General features: G+C 41.7%; 1 protein-coding gene across 1 annotated transcript in view; it reads left to right on the forward strand.

Annotated features, from left to right (window-relative positions):
- The first annotated feature begins 1,764 nt into the window (after positions 1 to 1,764).
- The window catches only part of tmem178bb (transmembrane protein 178Bb), a 69,222-nt gene continuing 47,279 nt past the window's right edge, over positions 1,765 to 23,707 (forward strand). The window contains exon 1 of the mRNA XM_015952947.3: positions 1,765 to 2,371. Coding sequence (XP_015808433.3) covers positions 1,987 to 2,371 — 385 coding nt within the window. The 5' untranslated portion in view covers positions 1,765 to 1,986. The remainder of the gene's footprint in view (positions 2,372 to 23,707) is intronic.

Genomic DNA, 23,707 nt, shown 5'->3' on the forward strand with positions numbered 1-23,707 from the left:
TTCTCAAGTCTGTTTTATATTTAAAAGTTGTAGATGTTTTCTATTCCACTTCGCTTCCCAACCATCCTCCGCTCGGAGGACAGCTTCTGATTAGGAGCTCTGATTGCTGCTCCTGACATCATCAGCTAGAGTCAGGTGTAAAACTAACCAGCATCCATTCACCCAGGGGTCAGGTCCCGCGGGAGGGTCACTAGTGCAATACACAAAAATATTATTCAGAATTCAAAGGTATCCATCCATCCATTCGTTCTTTTGCATTTCCTGCAGTAAAAACCCTGAAGATTTTCTTCATCTCTTGTCTTTAATGGTCAAACTGGTTTGATTCGGACCTTCCAGTTTTTTGGGAGAACCTGACCATGATGATAAATAAGTTTATAAAATCCTCTAGATTTGTGTTTCTAAGCACCTTTTTGAGCCAATCTCACGAGATGACATACAGCAGTGTTTTGTGTAAGAAGGCAATTACACAAGTCGATGTGTGGTTTTTACTGCAGACCGTAGAAACATCCGTGGACAAGCATGGACTTTCTCTCTGGATTATTTTGAGCAACAAGGAACAGGAAAACCAACCTTGGAACTGGTGTAAGCAGAAGAGGAATTCCGGGGTGGTCTAACATGGTTTTAGGACCAGCTTTGAAATAGGTTTTGTACTAGAGCCCACATCCTCCTGCATCTGATCAATAGTTTAACCTGTGATCAGCTGATCTGAAACTCAAAACTCGTTCTTTCTTTTGTTTGGTCCGTGAGCTCACCGTTGTTAACAGCTAACTCAGTTTGGCTATAGGCCCTAACAGATGTTGAGATTTTTCCTTAAAGAATGTTCAGGTTAATCAGAAATGTTTTTAATTTTTTCTGTTATTCATCTGTTATTTCTAGCTCCTTGGGGGGAAATTTTGTTTCAGCCCCTTAGAGTCTGAATTGGTACATCTCTAGTTTGGGAACTGCTTTTATCCATTTACTCTGGGTGGCGGCGGTAGCTCAGGGGTTAGGGGTTTGCCCGGCAACTGATGGGTTGCTGGTTTGAACCCTGCGTTTTGTGTCAGCTGTGTCCTTGAGGAAGACACTTTACCCTCCTGGCCTGCTGGTGGTGGTTGGAGGAACCTGTGGTGTACGGCAGTCTCACCTCTGTCAGTGTGAAGGGCAGCTGCAGCTACATTGTAGCTCATCACCACCAGTGTGAATGTAGCGTAAAGCACTTTGGAATTCATGACTTAGAAAGGCTCATGAAATCTCGTTTTGGTGACAACAAGACCTTGATGCACTTACTGGGTCCACTATTTGCTCTGGAACTATCACAGAAGATCAAAAGGGACCTGGTTCTGGTCCAAATGGATCAGAACACCTGGAGAGTCACAGTTTTGCAGTAAAGGTCTGTTTTCAGGACTCAGTCAGGAACCTTTTCTGGGATCTGATAAATCCTGAGCTGTAGGGGAAACTGTGGTTCTGCTGCAGGGTGCTTGTCCACTCTTCTGGTACTGACTGAACCAGACGGGCTCATCAGGTTCTGGTGTTGATAGATTTCAGCTGAATAATCAGCTGATTCCGCAGCCCGACTGTTCTCCCCACCCCCTCGCTCCCCTCCTCCCTCTCATACCATTCCTCTTTCTCTCCCTTTCTCTCTCCCTCCCGTCCCTCCTCCATCTCTCTCTCTGTGTTCGGATCCGGGCGGGATGATGATGTGCAGCTGCATGTTGGTGTGGTCCTGCTGAAACAAATAGAGCTTGTGGACCCACTGAGATGAGACAGTGTCCTCCGTGTCTTCGCAAAGCCGCCGCAGCACCGACTCACAGGAGGACGTGGGCTCTTCATCATCCAAACATTTGACAGTTGGAATTTTAAATCCCGTTATTTTCCTGCCGCTGTAGTTTCCCTGAAGATCACGCAGGGTCATGGTTCCGGTTCGGTCCGGGGACGATGAGAGCTGAACCAAGGATCCGAACAGGAACTGTTCATCCGTCTCGGTGCTGATGCGGCTGTGACAGCAGCATGGCCGCCGGGAAGTTGCTGCTGTACGCCGGCCTGTCCCTGTCCCTCTGCGCTCTGGGGATGCTGGCAGTAGCCATGTGTTCCGACCACTGGTACGAGACCGACGCTAGGCGGTACCGGGAGCGCTGCCGGAGCTTCTCTAGCCGCAGGAAGGACCCGGGATTCATCTACATCCCCAGCCTGCCACTACGGGCCAGCAGAAGCGGGCCCGGATCCGGCCCTAGCTGGGAGGACGAGCTGCTGCTGGCCCGGAACCGAAGGCAGCTGTTCGCCATGAGTGCAGCAGACGAATGCGGCAGGCAGTACAACTCCACCAACATGGGCCTCTGGAGGAAGTGCCACCGAATGGGCTTCGACCAGACCACCGAGGACCTGATCAGAAAAGGTAAGAGCGGAGGGACCAAACTCAAACTTCTGGCGGATGTTATTCCAGATGTTGGTTCAGTTGCGACATCATCAGTCAAAGCTCCGATTGGCTGATTGAGCAAAGGGCGAACAAGGGCATCGATCCGTGCTGGTCCGGGTGTGTGTCTGGACGGAGGCGGGCAGAGACACCTGACTGGCTCTGGACTGGCATCAGAATGTGGATTTGGGTCCAGGGGTGATGTGTGTGTGTGTGTGTGTGTGTGTGTGTGTGTGTGTGTGTGTGTGTGTGTGTGTGTGTGTACTTGAAATAGCAACAGCCATGTTTATGCTGACCCACATTGGACTTCAGATTTTATCGTATTTGAACACAAGATTTAGACTTCAATCAGGTCGATTTTGTTGGATCACTAGGTCATAATTTCTTCATTGGTTGGTTTTAAGTCACCACCAGTTCACCAATATTAAATAACAATTATTTATTCATTAGAGCACTATCAGTTCAAACCCTGTCCATAATTTCTTCAACAGTTTATGGTTCATGCATAATTAGTTCGTTTACAGTTCATGTGTGTATTTTATCATTAGTTCACAATTGATGTGTTTATTTGTCCTGAATTATTCACCATGAAGTCATTTTAGTTTGCGACTAGTCTATGTTGGTACAATATTGACTAATAGTTGTTCACTATTATTTAATGAATAATTCCTTATTGGTGCACAGTTTGTTCATGATTATTCAGTTCACTATTATTTCATCCATTATGCCCTTTTGAGTTAGATTATAGTTAGATTATTATTATTATTAATTCACCTTGTGTTCACTGTAAAGTCATGGTTTTTCGCCATTAGTTCATGAAGAATTAACTATTAGTTATTGATAGTGCACTATTAATTTATGGTTAGTTCACTGTTGGTTCATCTTAGCTCACACTTCATAACTACTGTACTATTAGGTCCTCTCACCGTTCCTTTATTTCTTCTGTCCAGCTGTAAAGCAATCAGAATAGATGTCTGAGTGCCGAAGACATTTTTATTCTCCCAGGTGGAGCATTACAGATTCAGCTATAATGCCCCGCCAGATATAAAAACTTTACTAGAAATGCTTTCGGTTGTTTTCAATCCCACAGGAAACTGAGATGGAAATGAATGAGAAAGGTGGGAGAGAACAGGAAGAGGTGGGGGTGGGGGGTGGGGGGGGGGGGGTTTCACAAAAATAAACAATAAAGGATGTACAAGAATCTGCTTCTATACCTACAGAGAGAGAGAAAATAAGGGAGACACACAAAAATACAACAGAACCAGAATATCACTGCGCCAGCAACATGACAACATGACAACACATGTAACAGTTACACTTTAGCTGAAAAGCACACAGTAATAATTCATAGAGCATTTAGTGCCAACCCCAGTCTAAGGTTTTGTGTCAGAAATGGCAGAGTTCACACTTGTGAGAGCACCATGTGAGCACCTGTGTCTGTTCACATGTTTGTGTAGTTCAGTAGTGAGTGTGAGATCTGTGCCCAAAGACCTGCAGAAGATGGAGAAGATCCAAGCCCCAGAGATCCTCTAACAATTCCTTTATAACTAGTTCACCACTGGTTTATTACTGGGTTATGATTGGGTCAGCAGCATTCATCATTAGCTCATCATAAGTACACTATTAGTCAGATTATTTCACTATTACTAACTCCTGAATGCTAAATGTTCCTTGATCTTGAATCAGATGTTGACACTTTCTTCTGATCTCTGTTTAAAAAATGTAAATAAACAAGTTCTAGTTACTACAAGAAAATCCAGGCTGCATCAGATCATGACCAAATCAACTAATCATCACTTCAACATCAGCCTTGTCATCATTAAACATTGAGATATATTAACAGTTGTCTTGTGACATTTTCCTGGGTCTGTTGGATTTTGTACCCATTATCACTCAACACTTTTCCTTTATTTTTTGAGGCATTGATTTGAAAATCGTAATCCCTTCTGAGAAAGTCACATCCATCTTTTGTTTAGAGCCAGGCTCTGGTGAAACCTTACAATTATATTTACTTCCTGTATTTTAATGGCTGTTCAATCATGTAAATATGATTTTCTGTCCTTGGTTCTGACCAGGTGCTGAAGTCTAATTTGTTGTTCTGTGAACGTTGATCTTTGTTTTAAAATTATTCAACCATGACTCAGGTTTCCTGTGGGTGAGAGGCGGTTTAGACCAAAGTGGCACTGAAGTCCTGTAATCCCTTCAAGAGCAGAGAAAACCTGCAGCTTGTGGTAGAACAAGAGTGGAGGTGTGTGTGTGTGTGTGTGTGTGTGTGTGTGTGTGTGTGTGTGTGTGTGTGTGTGTGAGAGAGAGAGAGAGAGAGCATGAGCGAGCGAATGAGAGAGAGAGAGAGAGAGAGAGAGAGAGAGAGAGAGAGAGAGAGAGAGAGAGAGAGAGCAGCTGTGACTTCTTTCAGGATGCTTGAATGGCCTTGATAGCCTCCCAACTGCAGGACTGGGCAGTCAGCGATCAGATGAATGATCTGCTCTCAGCTTTGTCATCATAAAAAGGATGAGGGTGTGATCTGTTGATGGATCAGTGGGGAACTGAGCTGTGGCCAGAGCATCCTTATCAGACAAAGTAGAGCAACCAAACTTGATGTCCTGCATTTGTTCAGCCCAGTCCAGGAGAAGTTTATGGGTTTGTATCTAATGAACAAAGGAGGCAGCAGAGGCTTTCATCCTGGAGGCTGTGACATGAGGCGTCAGTCAAACGGAGCCCTTGTGGAGTGAAGCACACATTAAGCTGGTGCCATTTAACTTTCTTCAGCTCTGCCCATCAAGAAAGTGGGGGGTGGTAATAGCATTATGATGAAATAGGTTTGCTTTTTACTCTGTTAGTTGTTTTCTTGTGTTTTTCAATAAAGTGTAAATGCTGTGTTTGGTTCAGAATTTTAAATTGAAATATGTGAAGTTAATGATGATAGTTTGGTTAAGTATCTGGCTCTGTGAGAAGATCTGTGGGTTTAAATCTGTGGTTGAGTTGTCTAAAGTACGAGATAATTAATTATTGACTGAACGATTGAATGAATGCATGATTATAAACATTACTGTAACAGAACATATTCATGATTTTAAAGTTATACCTTCCTTTTGTAGTTGTTTGACTTTGATTTAATCCAAATCTCACTTTTAAAAGCAAAATTTAAATGACAGAAAACAGTGACTTCCATGATCTTTTCAGCATCATGATCACGTGTGTTCTAAATAACATGTACTGTTTAGACAGATTAACTATTGGCATAAAGTAGAGCAGCTTTATTAGGTGAATTATTAAATTACAACAGATAATGTTTGTTATTTAGTACAGTACATTTAAGCATTTTTCAGTATTTGGGATCTAAATTCAGCGTTGTTTTAAGTTGATGTTAATATTTTTACGCTCTGAGTGCTTAACACGTCTCATGTTGTCCATCACAGAAATCCAAGTCTTGTCTCAGTCTGTTGGTTTGGGTCGGGTCAACTTGCACAAAACATTTATTTAAGTTGAAAGCAGATATATGGGGTGTTCTGACCAACTTTACAGAGTTAATCTGTGATTAAAACACACAACCATCAGGGAGATGAGAGCCAATCAGTTTGTGTTTATCCTGCTAATCTGACTTTTCCACTTTGAAATTTTATCCCAAATTAATCAAAGTAAAAGTAAAACTGACTGTCACGATGTAAGCCAGGAGGAGGTTAGGACCCAAGATGCAGAACCAGGATGACACAAGGCAGGAGTAGTAGAAAACGTAAAATCCTTTATTTAGGAATAATTGTCTAAAAGTAAAATCCAAAAGGGCAGGTTGCCAAAAACCTAAATCCAAAAACCCTAATGCGCAAACCTAGAGACCAAGAGACGAAGAGCTCCTTTAAAGAGCAAAAGCTAGAGACATCAAGAGACATCAAGAGACCAGGAGACCGAGAGACCAGGAGAGGGAAACGAGACAACGCTGACACAAACAATGGACCCATAGAGACGCAGACAGGGTTATATACACAGAGGGAAACAATCAGGGAAACAAGTGACAGGTGTGTGGGGAGTGATATCAGAAGGGATCAGGTGAGACTTATTAACTAAGTAGGGAAAACTGACTAGGTAATATTAATCTACAGAGGACTAAAGATAAGTGAACTCATAAACCTGAAAACTAGACACCAGAAGAAAAACACTAACAAGGATGGGATAACTAAATCTGAAATCACTAAGGGGGGACCTGAGGGAAACCTGGAGGGAGCAGGAGACCTAAAGGGGCACAGAAACCTAAGGGGAACACCTGGAGTGGGCTGGAGAACACAAGGAGACACATGAGGGGGACGCAGTACACAGAACATGACACTGACTCAGAAAAGTTACACCAAACTTGGTAGTTATCATGTATCCCCCTCCAGCTCCAGTCCAGTAAAAAGCTGGCCTCGATGATGTAAACTAGAGAGAGTAGGTTAACAATAGAAATTAAGAACTGAATGTCAAAATATCCATTCAGTACCGATCAATGGAATCTGCTTTGATCTGACTCTAAAGATCAGATTGATTTAAAGTTAAAGAACAGACAGAAATACAGACTGATAAGTTTCCTTCATCCACCAAATGGACACAGGCCAAAGCCATGTTTTGTAACTCATTAATGTTTTTAAATGACTGTGGTTTAAGGCAACATCCAAACAATGATTCATTTCCAACCAACCAATCTGAACATGTTGTCAACACGACTAAACATAAACATGAGGGAGGAATCCTCAATGTTCCCAGAACGAACGTCACATTTAGCCTCGCCTTTGAGTGCTCATCATCCGTCTGTCTTTTCGTTTGCTGGTGCTGGACTGGATCAGCACCACTCATTTTTCTGCATGTTTCATAATCATTTACTGCATCATTATGTAGATTTATGGAAGCATCTGAGATGAGAGAAGCAATGGTGGATTTAACAGCAGAGAATGATCAATTACTGTCAGCAAACCCCAACATAAAGCACACACGTCAAACAAATTAAAGGGATTAAATATTTTTAATAAGAAATAAATCACTAAAATAAGTGAAAACTTAATGTAAGTTTGGGAATCTAGTAAATTAATACATTTGTTTTATCTCTCATCAAGATTTCATTAATTGATCCAGTTTGATGTTGAGTGAACACAATAGAGCAGGCTAACATACCGTGAGCGACGGTTAGGAGTTCACTCAGTGGGTTTGAACTCAGGCTCTGACCTGGTCAGACGTGTCGCTGTGGCTACAGCGTGTGAATGTGTGAATGAATGGATGAACGATTGTAACTCAGAAAGGTGCTTTACAAACGCAGGTCATTCATCATTAATGACATTTCACTACTGAAACTCAGCTGTTAACTGTGAAATCCTTTAGTTAATATTATGATAAAAAGGGTAGAGTGAGTGAGTCACTCATATCTAAGATCTGCTTGACTGTACACACAAATAACCTCCAAAACTAAGAGGCAAAATATGTTTTAACTGGTAGTTTACAGATGGGTAAGAGCAAATGTTAAAGCATATTTTTGTTTCAAGTTATTAAAAGGTCTTACATGAGCCATACGAGTTCACTTCCTGAACAACCTTCATTCAGAGAAAGAGTTTACTTCATACAGGCTTGATGGACCAATGGCTAGTCTTAGGCTGTATCCAAATTCAGGGGCTGCATCCTTTGAAGGTTGCATTTAAAGGCAGATTAGGTCACAGAAATGGAACAAAGGCTGTTCAAATTTCAAAGTCTCCTCCAAACGAATCCTTCTTTTCCCTTACTTCGTAGGACAGGTCTGGTGTGACTTTTGTGGCCGACCCTGTCCCATGATTCATTGTGGGCCAAACAGGAGATTTTTGTTCCTGCAATAAAGGTGAATGAAGCAGTAGAGGGACATACAGTGTAGTCCTCAATATCTGGTGGTGCAAAAATTAAAAGTTTCATTTGGTTGTGTTATAGCCTGGCCTGCCAGACTCAGAGGCAGAGAGCTCCATGAGGGGCGAAACAAGCCGGCTCAAAAGTAACCAATTAAAAAAAAGTGGAAATGGCAACTGTATTGTGTGATGCTGTAGTTTTTAGCTGTAGTCAAAGACTGCTACTACTACTAAAGATGTTGCCCCCTTTGAACGAACTGCCAGACGACATGTTCGTCTTCGTACTTTTGCAACTTTTATTAACAGAAAAATGCCCCTGGTTCAGAACTCAAGCATCCATTTTTTTTTCAAAAGGCCTCGTCCAACCTTTCTTCTTCTTCTCTTAAAGGACTAGTACAACATTTTCTTTTTCTTCTTCTTCTTCTTCTTCTTGTTCTTGTTCTTCTTCTTCTTCTTCTTCTCTTAAAGGACTAGTACAACATTTTCTTTTTCTTCTTCTTCTTCTCCTAAAGGACTAGCACAACATTTTCTTTTTCTTCTTCTTCTTCTCTTAAAGGACTAGTACAACACTTTCTCTTTCTTCTTCTTCTTCTTCTTCTTCTCCTAAAGGACTAGTACAACATTTTCTTTTCTGTTTAACACTGATAAGCATTATGGATAACATTTTAACTGGTATCATAAATTAACTAATACATATATATATATATATATATATATATATATATATATATATATATATATATATACCGGGTATATATATATATATCCTGAGACTTATATTGGTCAACCCTTAATGAAATAAACATAATATATGGAACATAATAAACAGACTTTTTGGAACATATTCCAGTGTGCTACAAAGAACATCTTTCTTTAGAAGAAAGGCCTTTAATGATACTTCTTGTTGCGGTTTTAAAGACACGTCCAAGTCATTTAGAACAGAGGAAATAGCTGCAGCGAATGCCACATCAGATGACGTTTTGGTTGTTTGGATGCTCTAAACCAGGGGTGTCAAATATGCGGCCCACGGGCCGGATCCGGCCCGCAAGCGGGTTAAATCCGGCCCGCGAGATGGTTGTGTAAACTTTATTTTCATACTTTACAATGTAGAGTGAAAATAAACGTATCTTTGTGAGCAAGTTTTCTCTGTAATGAGTATAAATAAAACAAAGCTGCGCTCAAGGCCCACACAAGAACTTGAATCACATCCTGAAGTTGGCCACCACTCAGGACTGACTTGATGTTGATGTGCTGGTGAAAGCTAAAAGATGTAAAGTAAAATGAGTCAAATATATTTTAAGTGCTGCATGAAACTGATCTAGCCATGTGATCTGTAAGCTCTGAATCACTAAGGAATGTTTTTTTTATTGATTGATTTTTTATTTTTTTCAAATTTTCAAGTACACTTCAGGTGTTGTACTTGTACTATTTTGGATACACTGTCCTCAGGCTCCAGCCTTGTTTTATATTGATTGTATTAAAACAAAGAAAACAATCTGAAGTTGTTTTTAATTTACCGGTCCGGCCCACTTGGGACTAGATCTCCCTCGATGTGGCCCCTGAGCTAAAATGAGTTTGACACCTCTGCTCTAAACCCTTCTCAGGGCATGTTCTGGAAGACTCTAGAATTTAGTCTTTATCAAGACCCTGATCCACAGTCAAAAGGTGTTCAGATTTGTCCACCATTAGAAGTCAAGGTGCTCTAAGTTTAAAATCTTATCAGTTACAAACTTAACTGCTTTTTTTGTGTGTGTTTTTCTTTTATGTTAAACCTCTGCCAATTTTTGCTTCTCCAGTTAAAATTCATGCTAATGGTAAAACTGTTCAGTTTTAAGATATGAATTTTATTCTTTCCCATTTAAAGTAATACTTTGATGCTAAAGTAATACTTTTGAGGCTTTAAATGAATAACTGTGTTAAATTGTGATCATGGACTTTCCATCTTTGAGAACGCAGTTTATTTGAAAGAGCCACAGTGCCAATGTCCAGTGGTTAATGAGTGAAATACCTGTGGGTGTGACCCAGAAGGTTATAAAGTCACAGTGCAGACCTCGTGGGGCAGAACAAAGACGAAAGATGCCTTAAGCGAACCTCTGCTGGGCTTTTCATCTGGGCCCAGCACCAAAAAACCCGACACTCATAAATTTGTTAAGCCATTAGCTCGCAAAGTTACCGTAAAAATCAGAAGCAACCTGTTTGTTTGTTTTGACTTTCTACATGAAACCGGAAGTCTGCGTGGCGGTCGAGTTTTCATATTAAGAGTAAGAGCAATTTGGAACAGTTTGATGATTCTGCTCCGTTTGGGATAATTTGGGCCCACAATCTGAATTCCACATTTCAAGGCCGTTGAAGTGCTTCTGGACCGGCTGAACCAGCCCACAGGACACCTCTTTGGCGACGGAAAAGGTCTGTGAAGCATTTCATCTGGCTGACTTTTGTGTTACGCCCGATTAGTGAATTCAGATTAGTCCATTTCTTTATGGCGTGTTTTTATTTCGATCCAAGATTCACGTTAGAATTCAAGATCCCCTTTCTTCTTCTGCCATAACAAGCCACCCGAACACACACACACACACACACACACACACACACACACACACACACACACACACACGCACGCACGCACGCACGCACGCACACACACACACACACACACACACACACACACCCTTCCTTGGTTCTCCTTTTAGAAATTATTCCCCATTTTTCTATAATCCTGGTGTCACAGAATTTCCACTATTATTACGGATCAGTTATTTCCTATCACTGCCATAAAGCTTTGGGTTAACAATTTTCTTAATTCCATGCATGAAACTATAAGCTGTGTTTGGTCCTTTTGTCAATGAATTAACTGATGTTGTAATAAATTCACAAAACGTAAATAACGCCTGATTTTTGTCTAGCAATTTTCGGGAATAATCGGCACATTCTGTCAAGAATTCATCCTTTGGATTAATTTGTGGTGTTAACTCTGAGACTGATTACATTGCGAAGATATAGATATTAAATCCAACGGTCCAGTTCTGAAAACTGGTGGCGCCCCGATTAATTAATATAAGATTATAAACAAGCTAAATCTACACCACATTTGAAATATAGATATAAATCTATATTTATTGCTACAAGAATATAAATTTATGGTTTCATTTAAAATAATGAATACAAGACTAAAACCATTAAACTTGCTTTACGACTAATTTGGGTCTTTTTGACAGAAACAATGAACATTCTGACTGACCACAGACAGACAGGTAGAATCATAAATAGTATCTGTTTATCAAGTTCTCCAGAATTAGGTCCAAATCTGTTTGCTGCATTCATAATAAGTCTGCTCGTTGTTCTGTTTCCTCTGAAGCTGTTCTCTGCTCTAAAAGAGGTCAGTGCCATCCCACCAGCACACATTCAGCTCACTGGATAATCCAAACTGTTAGCATATGTTAGTCCAGTTCAGATGGTGGAACCGGGCCTGCTGTGTGACTTCCTGCTGAATGAGCTGCTTCTTCACAGGGACTTCCTCTGGGAGACAGACAGACAGACAGACAGATAGAAGCAGGAGACAAACACAGAGCAGCAAAGCCATCTGAGATGAAAAGCAAAGTGGCGGTAGCTGTAGAGAGCAGGATGTCAGAGAGGAGAGGATTACATCCAGAGGGGTGGGGGTGGGGCCTCAACTCTCTCCATCTGTCATCACTCTGAGAGAAAAAGGCCTTTCGAGTCCTTATCCAGTCCTGTCCAAGCAAGGTGAGGTCAGGGACTGGATGACCTTGCTGGGACCAAGAATTTGGGGGTAATGTGAAAACACCTGGACTGATGTCAGAGGAAAGTTTAGGTTGCCATTCTGAGAACTATTGAAGGAGGGGGTATTGGTTTGGTTCCAAACAAACTCCGGAGTAATTCAAAGTGCTACTCATGACTGCTGTTCATAACAGAATAAAATTATTGATGTGATTGTAAAACACCTTTTTTTTGCATTTTGAAACATCCCTTTTGTTTTGTGTGGAACTAAATTTCATTCAAATCACACAACTCAAAGTTTTTGATCAGAGCTGTTTTTAGCTTTGTGGGCGCCCTGTGCAAGATGCCGTTCCCCTAGTGCTGGGCCCCTATCTTGCCAAACAACAATGGAACCACCATACATTCAATTATTTATAAACATACCAGAAATGATCACAAATCAGTACATACAAGCAAAACACAGGGTAGTGATGCAACCTCTCTCATTTAAAGTGAACATCTCAAGTTAAGTCACTCAAGCATGATGAATAAAAACTAGAAAGCCCTTAGAGAGTCTAAGCCTCAAAGACATATACAGAGACACTGCATAATGTAGGTATTGATCATCTGTTAAAAGATGACTGAAAAAAGTTTCTTCTGCATAAAACTTTATTTTGTAATTATGTTGATAATTTCTCTCTCTATATATATTTTCATTTTAGTCTTTAAAATTCAATAACCAGTCCCTAACTTTATATATCTGTCTGCCTGCTGACATAAGTTTTAGTTTGGAGTGTTAATGCATGTTTATTCTGTGTGTGTGTGCGTGTGTGTGTGTGTGTGGGGGGGGGGGGGGGGGGGGGGTGTACTTGGTTATTATTTCCTTCTCTGTTGCAACTGGTATATAATGTTGATACCATAAGTGAGGAGGTCGATCAGAGGAATGAGACCGCTGTTTCGTTCCTCTTCACACTAGAACCTCTAGAATCAGCTCCGTGTTTGCTCTCACTGGCTGCTTGCAGGTGTATAAGGCATGAGATAGCTGGAATTGTTCAAAGTTGCTTCTATACAAACATAGTTTAAATGTATGTACAGTAAATTAATAAAGTGGCATCTACATAAACACATGAAACCCTACGGTTGAATGTAAATACAAAATATTAGCTTGATTCAATAACTAAAATATGTATGTGAAGAAATTTATGAGGACCAAGAAAAAGAATTGAGGTTTGGTCAAGTGAAATAATACTGTATGGCTGACATCAACATAAAAGAATCATTAAGTGACTCAATTTAGTTTCTGTCAAGTCAAATATTTTGGATGTGAAAAAGGGACGTCAATTTTAGAAAATTTGATTAAGGTATATCTTTTTACAGTGTAAGTGTGAGGAGATGAATGTGTGGATAACAATCTCAAGTTCAGAGTTTGATAGAATGGGACACATCTTAGCGATGTGTTTCTTCCTCTGTTGATTAATGCGATTCTGTTCCAAGAGTGTGGAAAGAACGGGACAGTAAACATCATTAGGGCCGGTTTGTGTTATCTCCAACCTAATTCCTGTAAATGTTCAGCTGCACGAGTCCAGAGCCAGAGAGTAGCTGCTCAGCTGGGTCACTTAGTCATCCTGAAGTCACCATGAGTCCGTGACCACAGGCAGAGGGATGGATGGATGGAAGAGGCTTGTTGATGTATGTTTCCCTACAGCCAGACGGCCAACATTAATGTTTTATGACCTCATGCCCCTCCCACAGAGTCTGTGAAAACACACACACACACACACACACACACACACACACACACACACACACACACACACACACACACACACACACACACACACACACACACACACACACACACGCACGAACACACACACGTGTATTGTATTTAAACTGTTTATGATAAATGAAGTTTCTCCTCAACTGGACTACAGAATTCCATTTCCTGACTTTCTTCCTGTTTATGTTTTTTTTTTTTTTAACTGAGCAGAGGAGCTACCAAAGGCAGACATCTTTAGTTTGAGTCCCAGCTGGACCATCACGAGTGATTTTCCCTGGGTGCTCCATTTTCCTCCTACCAACCAAAGACATCAATGTCGTTGGAGCCTGGTGACCTATGTGACCTATCCAGGGTGTACCCTACTTGTTGTCAGGACCCACCCCCACTCCCCACCACCCCTTGAACACTAATATAAAAAACAGGAAGTTAATGACGGATCTACTTCCTGTTGACATGGTGAACCGAACAGCATGAGAGGCTGTGGGTAGTGACACACATCTTCCTGTAAACACACTCCATTATTACCCTTATTAGCAGCTGGATTGGTTTAATTTAAGCAGGAATTCTTGTTTTCACACTTAGATGTTTTAAAAAACGTGTCTGCCTTCCAGTTTAAGCTTCTCTGTCAGACCTCTTCATCTGGAATCAAGAGTTTGCTGTTAAACATCCTTGACTAAAGCTCCTGCAGAGATCCACATGTTCCATTTCTGAGCTGTTGGTTTATTTCAGTGATAGTTTCACCCAGTTGCCGCTTACTGAAATCAGTCACATTTTCTTCATCAGAGCAATAGGATAAATGGATTTCATGATCCGCAGAGGCTTCCTGATGCCTCCAGGAGCAAAGCCACATCTGATTTCACATCAGTGGACATTTTCATCCTGTAGAAGACAGCTCTGTCTCCTGCAGCATCTCTGCAGACTCATCGTCCTCCAGTTCATTTAATCAATGCCTTGTCGAGTCCGGAGTGTGCTGTGGGCACGGAGGAAGAGCTGGCATCAATCAGATCCTGATTCGAGCTGTCCAAAAACTGTGTTTCTGTGAGGAGGCAGAGAAGATGAAGGGAGCTTTGTGGCCACAGCTGCCCTCCTCATCAGGGAGGCCCTATTCCTGCTCGGAGGAGCCGGAAATACCAGAAGTACGTGTTACAAAAGGTGCTTTATTGTGTCAGCAGGCCCTCCATGCTAAAGCCTTTCTCACCAACCAATCACTGATGAGAGACTGAATGGGAGCAGCAGCATCATCATCATGCATTTCACAGCAACACAGAAACCGCCGGCTCATTCCCCAGTTTGTGTTGTCATGGCAACAGTGTCTGCCTGTTTGACAGGTGTTTTTTAGTCAGACTGAGCCAGCGGCTGAGCTGAGAGAAGGCTGCTGGACGTGGACCAGAGGGCTCGCACAGAGTCTCGCTGTCTTTTCATTAGCATCGTCTTTGATTTGGCTCTGTAGGAACTTGACCACAGCTTCAACATTAGTGAGCTGTGTTCACACTTGTTTAACTTGATGTTTCAGCAAAGCTTTGTGTCATGAAATAATCCTCCATGTTTTCAAATAGCTGAACTAATGAAACATCTGGTGGTGTTTTTGTACCACTTGGGTTTTTCAGCTTGAAGCCAATTCTAACATCTTGTGCCCAGTAACAAGCTCAAGACCTTGTCTCGTCTCATTGCTGTGTTACATTTGTGATTCTGCCTTGTGTTTCCGTAGCACCACAGCACTCGGCTTAGCATCATATGACTACTACATTCATTCATTCATTCATACAAACTTTATTTCAGACAAGGGATATGTCCATAACAAGAATAAAATAAAACACATTCTAATTACAAACCATATAGGCAGTTGTTCCAACGTTTAAAAAGGACTGAGGAGTACCTCGTGTCACTGTAAGTTAAAGAAGACAGCACTCTAACAACAGCGTTAGCTGACAAACTCAGTCGGCAGATGAATTTATACATGAAGAGCCTCAGAAGCGCATGAAAAGTAGGGATGTTACTCACAACAAACATATGACTTGCAGAAGTCCATCTAGGGAGCTTCATGAGGATTCTAAAAGCATCCTGATAAGCCACTTGAAGCTTCTTCATTACTACCTTACTATAGTTGCACCACAAGTGGGCTGTATAGAAAGGAGTACAAAAGGAACGAAAGAGGGACACTTTAACAGGATCTGAGCACATACCAAAGTTACGTGCCAGAGTGTTAGCCTGCATGTATATCGCGTCATACCCGTGTCAAAACCCGTGCACGCGCATTGGGTCCACAGCGCGCGTGTGAACGGGACTCGCGAGCGAAAATATACATGGCAGCGCGCGTGTGAACGGGACTCGCGAGCGGAAATATACATGGCGAGAGGTCATTTGTGCACTGAGAGGGAGCAAACTGTGTCTGTGAGCGCACAAGGATGTGCACAAGTGACAAACCTGCGTGCGCGCGTTGTCAACGAGCACACGGCAGAGGAAAACGTGCGCGCGCGGCAGCCTCTGTGCGCGCTCGGCAGCCTCTCTGCGCGCTCGGTTTCTGACTCCTGCTCGCTCGGCTGTAAGGGTTTTGGCACTCTGGAGGCGTGGCCTGTGGCAGATCTTCTCTGTCCTCTGATTGGTTAGTGTACCCCGCACTTTACCCTCTACCTATCTATACAAAAAAGTCTGCTATTCAAGCAGTTGCTGGCATAGCTCAGTTGGGAGAGCGGGTGACTCTCGCCCCGGAGGATCTGGGTTCGAGGCCAGGCAAGGAAAATGCAGTAGATGTCATGTTAATTTTTCTTAATTTCAGGTATTTTACAGTTGTGACCGTTCAACTGTCATTAAACGTCCGAATGTTTGCTGGGCAGTGTTTTAAAAAGTGCACATAAGCTAGATGGTTTTAACCATAGAAAATTACATTTTTTGTGATACTGGAAAAATACATACTGAAATAAAACTACTGATTGAAAACTTTATGACTGTGGTTGTACAATATATGACTCACTAATACACTGCAAACTCCCTTAGAGTGGGGCTTCCAGAGAGAGAGAGAGAGAGAGAGACAGAGAGAGAAAAGTTCTTGCCTCATTAATGAATTGTTTATTTTTTTCAGTATTTAATTGACAAATTATCCTTTCAAATAATTAATTGATGAGTTACATAATTGTCCATTTAGAATTGTTGAATGGACTGAGTCAAGTTTGGTGCACTTTATATATTTCAAAACATGTTTTTTTTAATGATGCATATAAATAATTTAAATGTTAATTTAATGAAATATTTCTATTTTTTCATTACCTCACCCTTGTTTTGACAAAAACGGGACCTTGCTGGATAATATCATGGAGAAACTATTTGTTCACAGTACATGGCTCAGTGAGGATCTGTGTACCAAAGGAGGAGATACTCAGAAATCTGTCTGCAGATTGTTACAACCCAGACTGGAAGTGGTGGGCTGTAATAAGAAAGGAGACCAAACAGAGCAGTGGGGGTTCAACAACTGATTTATTTAACAAAAGTAAGGATTTACTAAAGCAAGTTAGTGAACAGAAAATGGCCAGTGAGGACTCTCCACCACACAGGAGAGACCCAGTGAAAGCAGAAAAACAGTAGGCTTTGTAGGCAGCACCACACCCTGAGCCCAGGTGCCTCCAAGGCTGCTTAACCAGCTGCCTACAACAGAAGAAAAACACAATTAAACACAAATGAAAACCCAATGAGACGGTGGGGGCATCACAACACGTTCAGGACTACCCAAACACCAGTAAATCTTGACTGCACTGATCTGAGGTGTCAATGGCCATATTCCCCTCTCTTCCAGAGTCATATATTTTCCTCAAGTTCAACTGCACTCTGAAGAGGCTCATTTGGATTGTGCCACATAGGCCAGTGACCTTTGTCTCAGCACTGTATGCTGGAACTATCAGCGACCAACCTGGGAATCTGGTGTGATGAAAATGCTACAACTAGAGATGGTCATCTTGGTAGACAGGGGTTTCTTCATTGATGACATTGTGCCCTGCAAAGTGTACAGGCCAGCTTTCCTTTCTGGCAAACCTCAAATGTCTGCATGTAAAGTTATAGAAACAGAAGCCATAACATCTCTGAGTGCATGTGGAGCGCTCCATTCATCTGGTCCAAGAACACAAGCATTTTGATTGTTATTCCCCTCCTTGCATTTGTAAACAATCAGCTATATGCTGTGGTTTTTCTCCTTACCAACTTTTAAAATAGCCCACTAGTGAAGGCCTGGGCAAAGAAGCCTGATGTCTGAGAACCTCAACATATGTACGGCAACCATACTGTATATTTACACACTTTCATAAAGAAACTGCATATCAAGCTTTCATTCAGATGACCTTCAACAGTGCTGCACCCTGCTGAGGGACATCCGAGTAAAACCTTGAGATGGCCATTTTCTGTTCACTAACTTGCTTTAGTAAATCCTTACTTTTGTTAAATAAATCAGTTGTTGAACCCCCACTGCTCTGTTTGGTCTCCTTTCTTATTACAGCCCGCCACTTCCAGTCTGGGTTGTAACAATCTGCAGACAGATTTCTGAGTATCTCCTCCTTTGGTACACAGATCCTTACGGAGCCATGTACTGTGAACAAATAGTTTCTCCATGATATTATCCAGCAAGGTCCCGTTTTTGTCAAAACAAGGGTGAGGTAATGAAAAAATAGAAATATTTCATTAAATTAACATTTAAATTATTTATATGCATCATTAAAAAAAACATGTTTTGAAATATATAAAGTGCACCAAACTTGACTCAGTCCATTCAACAATTCTAAATGGACAATTATGTAACTCATCAATTAATTATTTGAAAGGATAATTTGTCAATTAAATACTGAAAAAAATAAACAATTCATTAATGAGGCAAGAACTTTTCTCTCTCTGTCTCTCTCTCTCTCTCTCTCTCTGGAAGCCCCACTCTAAGGGAGTTTGCAGTGTATTAGTGAGTCATATATTGTACAACCACAGTCATAAAGTTTTCAATCAGTAGTTTTATTTCAGTATGTATTTTTCCAGTATCACAAAAAATGTAATTTTCTATGGTTAAAACCATCTAGCTTATGTGCACTTTTTAAAACACTGCCCAGCAAACATTCGGACGTTTAATGACAGTTGAACGGTCACAACTGTAAAATACCTGAAATTAAGAAAAATTAACATGACATCTACTGCATTTTCCTTGCCCGGCCTCGAACCCGGATCCTCCGGGGCGAGAGTCACCCGCTCTCCCAACTGAGCTATGCCAGCAACTGCTTGAATAGCAGACTTTTTTGTATAGATAGGTAGAGGGTAAAGTGCGGGGTACACTAACCAATCAGAGGACAGAGAAGATCTGCCACAGGCCACGCCTCCAGAGTGCCAAAACCCTTACAGCCGAGCGAGCAGGAGTCAGAAACCGAGCGCGCAGAGAGGCTGCCGAGCGCGCACAGAGGCTGCCGCGCGCGCACGTTTTCCTCTGCCGTGTGCTCGTTGACAACGCGCGCACGCAGGTTTGTCACTTGTGCACAACCTTGTGCGCTCACAGACACAGTTTGCTCCCTCTCAGTGCACAAATGACCTCTCGCCATGTATATTTCCGCTCGCGAGTCCCGTTCACACGCGCGCTGTGGACCCAATGCGCGTGCACGGGTTGTGGCACGCTTTAAACGCCATACATGTACAGCTTACCGATTTGCCTCTTAATGTCCTCGTCATCACAGAGGTCACTTCTTAAAATGTGCCCCAAGTATTTCACTTTGCTTACCACTTCGAGGACCTGATTTGTTAAGTTAAAAGATGGAAAATTAAGCTTCAGGTCCCCTTTAGTAGCAGCAATCACAACCACACTCTTTTTAGGGTTAAACAGGATGTCAAATTGCTCACCATACTTAGCACATGCCCTGAGCAGCTGCTGCAGGCCTGCGCTATAGGGAGACATGAGGACTAGGTCATCTGCATATATTTAATGATTTACAAGGCAGTCACCCACCAAACATCCAGTCTTACTATCATTCAAAGTAACAGACAGCTCGTCAAGGTACAGGTTAAAAAGGACAGGAGACAGAATCCCGCCTTGTCTGACTCCATTCGATACGGAAAAAGGTTCAGACACTTCTGTCCCCCACTTTACCTGCATCAGTTGATGAGAGTACCAGAAGTGCAAAATCCTAACTAGGTATGAAGGGGGACCTCTGTTTTGTAGCTTGATGAATAATTTCTGATTATCTAAAAACACATAAAAACAGAAGTATTATGCCTCATGTATTTGCTTACAGTTTCTTTTAAAGCGTAGATACGCAAGTCAGTACTAAGTTTACCTTTAAAACCAAACTGATTCTCTGTCGTAGTTATAAAATTTTGCAGTCTTTCCAGCAAAATATGCTCAAACACCTTGGACAACACACTTGCCATAGCAATAGGCCTGTAGTTATCAATACAGGCGATTTTTCCAGTTTTCTCTTTGACTATAGGGACTAAGAGAACAGATAACATATGGTCAGGCAAGATTCCATGCTTCAAAAAGCCGGTAAAGCACAATGAAAGTAACACCTGAGCTCTACAGCTAGCGTACTTCATGTGCTCTGCTGATAGTTGTTTAGGGCCGCAAGCTTTGTTTAATGACATTTTCTCTATAGCGAGACGGACTTCATCAGCTCTGACAATCATGACTGTAGTCAATGTTGCCAAGATTGAACCTTTCACTATTTACACAGTTAAAAATTCTGCTAAAGTGATTCCTCCAGGCTTCAACAATGTTCTTATCTCCTGATACCCCATTTATAGATGCGGGTAGCAGCTGCTTACTGATACAGGAGCGTTTTAACTCCTTCCAGAACTCTGAAACATCATTATTCTTTAGTTTGTTCGCTAAGGAGTTTGCCCGCATTGTTTGCTCATTCCTTTTAATACAGCGAACAGCATTCTTGAACTTAACGTTCGCAGCTTTCTTAGACTCCAATATTGAACCGGATTTTGGTTTACCAGCAGCTGCCCAGGCTTTATCGGCTGCTCTGGACTCAGCATGTAGCGCATAAGCATGCTCACTCCATCCTGGAAGCGGTTTAAATTTTGTTGATCCTTTTTGGCAGAGGAACTCGCTGGCAATAATCAAGCTGTCCACAATATTTTTGATACAAAGTGCATAAGTGCAGCCTGTGCTCCATATGTTCACAGTTAACATCTTCACACTGTAACGTTTCTTTGTGGACACTAACAGATCTCAGACTACAATCTGACAGTAAGGAATATTTCCTAATATCCTCGACTGACACTTTAGCCCAAGTAAGCTTCTCTGTGTGTGTGGGCTCTGGTGTTGGAGCAGCACAGGCAATGTTTCACAGTTTACCACTATGGAAACAGGGATGTGATCAGTTGTTGCCAGGGAGTATAAGATTTCCACCCTGGATATGCATTCATGTGCATCCTCAGTGCATATACAGTGATCAAGCCAGGAAGTTGAGTGCCATGCCTCACTGACATACGTGTGGCTGTCTGCTGGCAGTCTCTCTTTGCTAGTTAAAACCAAGTTATTATTTACACAAAACTGAATCAGATGTTGCCCAAAGGTGGAGCGAGTGTCTGAAATATCAGCATTCATATCACCAACGATAAAAACACAATTAAACTCACACTGGCTGATAAATGAGCTTAAAAAACCAAGTTTCGCCAGATATTCATCTTCATTCTGCTGACTCTCATATGGCATATAAATATTTAAGATCATGCATCACTACAGATGTAATGGTCATCTTTATCAGCAACTTTGAAACATAATATAAACCTCCCTCATCATTCCTGACCCAGTAATTTCATGCAACACCATGCTATGCTACGCTATGCTAATTGAGATCGGTGGACTCAGTGTTCTCCTTCAAAAAGCAGATGAAAACTCACCTGTTCAGGCTGGCTTTTGCGTGACCTTTGTCATCACCCTATCTTTATTCTTCTCTGTCTACCTTCCTCAGGATCCACTGATTTCCCTCTTTCCAATTCATTTTCTCTTTCCCTTTCCTTACATTTTTTATCACTTTTTTTGTCATTTAAAACATTTTTTAACAGTTTAACCCTCCCACTGTCTTTAAGGGTGACCCTGCCAGGAAAGTTGGGCAGTGGTCAACTTTCCTGGTGGGGTCATCCATGAAGACAGTGGGAGGGTTAAAAAATTATTTTCATATTTTAAATCTTTGGTTTTTGTGAAGCACCTCATGATTTTTACCTTGAGAGGCGCTATATAAAAGATTGTTTTCTTTCTTTCTCTCTGCCACAATATTGTGTGTCCTTCATGTGTTCAGCGCCTCCATGGATGGTTGTCCATGCCCTTCAGTTGGAGTTGCAGAGAAGTTTAAAACACATCTTTCATGATGGCTGTTATTCTTGTGTACAAAATGTTTTCCTGGAGTAAATCTATCATAACAGAGTGCATCTATATGTTGTTTCAGGCTGCTGCTGCTGCTTGTGTCAGACTTTTTTTTACTTTTATTTAACCAACCAATCAATCAATCAATCAATCCATCAATCAATCCATCAATCAAAGCTTTATTTATAAAGCGCCTTCCGCAACCCTGTCAGGAAGCCCAAGGCGCTTAACCAGGCGAGTCAATTGAAAATCAGCTTTATGGAAAACACTTTTTAGAGGCAGTACACCTATTTATTAGCCTAGAAAGGTAGACAGACAGTAGTCCAAGCAAAAGGAGTTTCCATGTTGGTCTAGCCACGCTCCATTCAATCCTCAACACAGCAGGTTTGAACAGTCTTGTGCCTTGCCAATGTCACCGCTCTATCGGTTTGGTGGGCCTATCACAGTGCTTTAACGGTTTGGTGGATGTAATGTTACTGCGACTGAGCGAAAAAAGTAAGATGGCGTCAGACTGTTTGAAATGGATTTGGTATCAGCTTTGGACTATTTAGACTTTGGCTTTTCTTTGAGTCAAGGACAGATGGAGGTACTTAAAGGCCTTTATCTAGAAAAAAGATGTATTTTTGTTTTCTTTAAGGGTGTTTGGTGGACTGCCCCACTGACATCCAAAGTAGTGAGTCATGTTGTTCAGTGTCCTTGAACAGTAACTTTGAAAATTAGTGAATATCAAAGGAAAAGTTGCCACCAAGCCTGATACCTAAATACTTAGCTGAGGAGTTTGGAGAAGATGTTGGGACGACAGGTGGGTTGAAGCAAGTTATAATAGATAATGAGACACGCTGGTGAAATGCACTGTTGTTCAGGGACAGTTAAACTTCTTGGTTTGAGGAGTATCAGCTATATTCTCACAGTTTGCAGAGTCTTTGTAGGAGGCTTTTCAAAGAGCTTGTTTCGCATTAAATTAAATTAAAGACAAAATCATTGACTTCAAGATGGAGAAGAAGTCAGATTAACAGAACATGATTGGCTCTCATCTCCCTGATTAGTGTGTGTTTTAAACACCAGTAAAGTAGTTAAAGGTGCAGAGGCGGTTTTACCATTAGGCATAGGTAGGCGGCCGCCTGGGGTCCCCTTGTGTTGGGGGGCCCCCTAGCCCTGACCGTCGGCACCCCTCTGTTAATGCCACAATATTCTTATTACCAACCTGTGGCCGTAGACGGGATTGGACATGCGCACTTCTCATTACCATAATTCCTGAACCGTTCAAGATATCATTAAAATTCCAAAAGTGCTGAAAAGATTAAAAATGGGGCTTTCCGTGCATATACAATACATTACGGTAGCCACTGGGATTCCCTGTCTTGAGCGCACCGAATCACAACAAAGATTCAGAGACGTGCTGAGTTTGTCATCCAAAATGCTCCGTTTTATAACTTTTGAATGTCTGATCAGATCCAGGAAATTCCAACGGTTCCTAAAAGTACATAAAAGCAGCTTTCCAACGATCTATAGCATGAAGCAATCAGAGTTAGGGAAAATATCGCTACGAGGGGAAATCCTGCTGTACAGCCTGATTGAAACGGAGCGCAGCTCCGCGGTGAAAGCGAATAACTGAACGGGGAAGCTAATTAGCATAAAAAACCAGCATGAAATTATGGAAATGCCTCAAA

The sequence above is a fragment of the Nothobranchius furzeri genome, chromosome 1 (assembly GCF_043380555.1).
Source record: "Nothobranchius furzeri strain GRZ-AD chromosome 1, NfurGRZ-RIMD1, whole genome shotgun sequence".
NCBI lineage: Eukaryota > Metazoa > Chordata > Actinopteri > Cyprinodontiformes > Nothobranchiidae > Nothobranchius > Nothobranchius furzeri.